The following is a 2,206-nucleotide window of genomic DNA, read 5'->3' as shown; positions in this document are numbered from 1 at the left end:
CCATGCCCAGCCTAGCAAAACAGTAAATTCCGCTTCCAGGTGGGAAGTGGAGCAAAGCAGGAACCAAATTAGTTGCTGCTGAGTTTTAGGAGTTGTGTTAATTAATTATTAGTTGTTTTGTGTCAGGAAGCAGGGCCTGTTACTCACCAGCACACGGGCCTGTTCCGGGGTGAGAACATCCCCTTCCTTGCACACTTCGTAATCCGAAAGCAGCGTCACCACTCCTGCAGAGCAAAACCCCCTGGAAATAGGCTCCCAGGCCCTGGGAACTCCCCTGGAATGTGGGGGACAGAGCCAGGACCCTCTCCAACACCACCCCCTGGAGCTGACACCTTCCCAGGCAGTATCAGTGCACCCCACAGAGATGGGTGAGATCAGCTCCAAAACCCCACACCTGGTTCCTGAGTGGGTTAATCCGAGCTGTTTCCACTGGAGAAAGGTGGCATTGTGGAGAAATCTGAGGGTTTTACTCAGCCTTTGACACGAGTTTGGGAACAGCAGCACAAGAAGGACATAAGGAGTCCTAGCCCCAGCCCAACAAGGACAAAGTTGTCCCTGAGGTTTTCTCCAGGCCTAAACCCCACTCTTTATTTAATGTTCTCCGTTAAGAGCTCCCAGCTGCACCGACAAGGCCGGAGCTGACCCTCCCAGCCCCTGCTGTACCTTTCTTCAGCGCCGTGGGCAGTCCCAGCTGCCGCAGCTGCGGCTCCATGGAGTGGGGGAACTGCTCCAGGGGCCCCGTGTCCAGGCTCACCCCGTACGGCGCCTTGTTCCCAGCGCGGGCAAAGTCCAGCTCCCGGAACTTGGAGAACCACCTGGGACAGAGACGGGCAGGGAGAGCTTCAGCTGTGGGAGAACAGCCCTGGGCTGCGGCAGGGATTGAGGCACAGCCTGCCCTACAGTCCTTAAGGAGGCTGTGGCTGCCCCATCCCTGGAAGTGTCCAAGGGGGTGGAACGAGGTGAGCTTTAAGGTCTTTCCCAACCCAAACCCTTCCACGATTCTGCCCAGCTGTCACAGGAATGGCTGACAAAGATCAGTGGAAAAGGCCCATGAGACCATCCCTGCTTGAAGGGAAGCAGCAGGGAGTGAAGGGCTTTTGTGGCAACAAAGAGGCTGTGCCAGGCTGGTACTTACTCATCCACCTCGTCCCTGGTGCGGTTGGTGAAGAGGAGCCCGACCTCCCCTCTCAGGTGTTTGCTGACCTGGAAGAAAGGAGCATCCATGGGGACTGGGGAGCACCGGGGACTCGCCTGCAAGGGCTCGGTCCTGCACAGCTCCACTCACAACAGAGCCTTTGTGGCAGCACATGGATGGGTTCAATTAAAACACACACAGAACGGTGACCCCAGGACGTTATTCCAGGATGTGGAATACGCCAGGTGAAGCTTTAGGACACCCAGAGGAACCCCCAGCAGGTACCTTGTGCAGGTTCTCCTTGTACTCGCTGCTCGGCTCCCGGCCCAGTGCCACCATCATCACCTTGTTCTTCCCGAAGAAGATCCTGGCCCAGAAAGAGCAGGAGAAGGATGTCAGCCCTGGAGCTCATCCCCTTGGGCATCCCCCCGGCACCACCCCCCTGCCCACCTGCTGTGCTTCCAGGCGTTCCGCACATCCTTCAGCTTGTTGTTCCTCATGTTGGCCACGGAGAAGACGAAGATGTACTTGTAGGTGTCCACACAGCGCCGCAGCTGCGAGGGGGCCGTTACCGGGACAGGGACGGGCACAGGGGGCGGGGGGAACGGGGAGGACAGGGAAATGGGAGAGGGGCCCGGGCCCGGGCCAGACTCACCTCGGCGATCAGCGCCTGCTTGGCCTCCAGCCCCTTGCGGGGCGTCCGCGTCAGGGACACTGCGGGGAGCGGAGAGAGCGTCAGGGCGGGATGGGGAACAGGACGGGGAAGGGGACGGTGATGGGGAAGGGGACGGTGATCGGGACGGGGTATGGGCAAGGAGTCGGAAGGATGAGGAAGGGGATGGGAGATGGGATGGGGACAAGGGATGGGAAAAGGACGGAGAAGGGAGTGGGGAGAGGGACGTGTCCGGGCAAGGTGTCCGGGACCGGGGCTCGGGGGTGCCGCTCCCACCCTTGCGGTCCCGCTTGGACTTGGGCATGGTTCCGCCGTGCTCCGAGGCCCCCGAGCGGCGCGCGGGCTGCCGGGAGCGGGCGGGACTGCCCCGCGCGCTGCCTGCGCTCCCCACGGCGCTG

The 2,206-nt window shown here is 60.9% G+C and overlaps 2 protein-coding genes across 3 annotated transcripts in view; one reads left to right on the top strand and one right to left on the bottom strand.

Annotated features, from left to right (window-relative positions):
- MRTO4 (MRT4 homolog, ribosome maturation factor) overlaps window positions 1-2,175 on the bottom strand; it is a 2,512-nt gene extending 337 nt beyond the window's left edge. The window contains exons 1-8 of one of the 2 annotated variants that reach the window (XM_017735087.1): window positions 2,085-2,175; window positions 1,791-1,849; window positions 1,586-1,689; window positions 1,421-1,502; window positions 1,136-1,203; window positions 664-815; window positions 148-224; window positions 1-32 (exon numbers count right to left, since the gene is read on the bottom strand). In XM_017735087.1, the coding sequence (XP_017590576.1) occupies window positions 12-32; window positions 148-224; window positions 664-815; window positions 1,136-1,203; window positions 1,421-1,502; window positions 1,586-1,689; window positions 1,791-1,849; window positions 2,085-2,112 (591 nt within the window). In that variant the 5' untranslated portion in view covers window positions 2,113-2,175 and the 3' untranslated portion in view covers window positions 1-11. The remainder of the gene's footprint in view (window positions 33-147; window positions 225-663; window positions 816-1,135; window positions 1,204-1,420; window positions 1,503-1,585; window positions 1,690-1,790; window positions 1,850-2,084) is intronic. The other variant, XM_008634302.2, reaches the window with a different exon arrangement.
- The window catches only part of EMC1 (ER membrane protein complex subunit 1), an 11,733-nt gene continuing 11,637 nt past the window's right edge, over window positions 2,111-2,206 (top strand). Inside the window, exon 1 of the mRNA XM_017735074.1 lies at window positions 2,111-2,164. Coding sequence (XP_017590563.1) covers window positions 2,111-2,164 — 54 coding nt within the window. The remainder of the gene's footprint in view (window positions 2,165-2,206) is intronic.

This window comes from Corvus brachyrhynchos, unplaced genomic scaffold (assembly GCF_000691975.1).
Source record: "Corvus brachyrhynchos isolate BGI_N302 unplaced genomic scaffold, ASM69197v1 scaffold525, whole genome shotgun sequence".
Taxonomy (NCBI): domain Eukaryota; kingdom Metazoa; phylum Chordata; class Aves; order Passeriformes; family Corvidae; genus Corvus; species Corvus brachyrhynchos.
The sequence above is the reverse complement of the archived record's forward strand: the minus strand, read 5'-3'. Positions and strand labels throughout refer to the sequence as shown.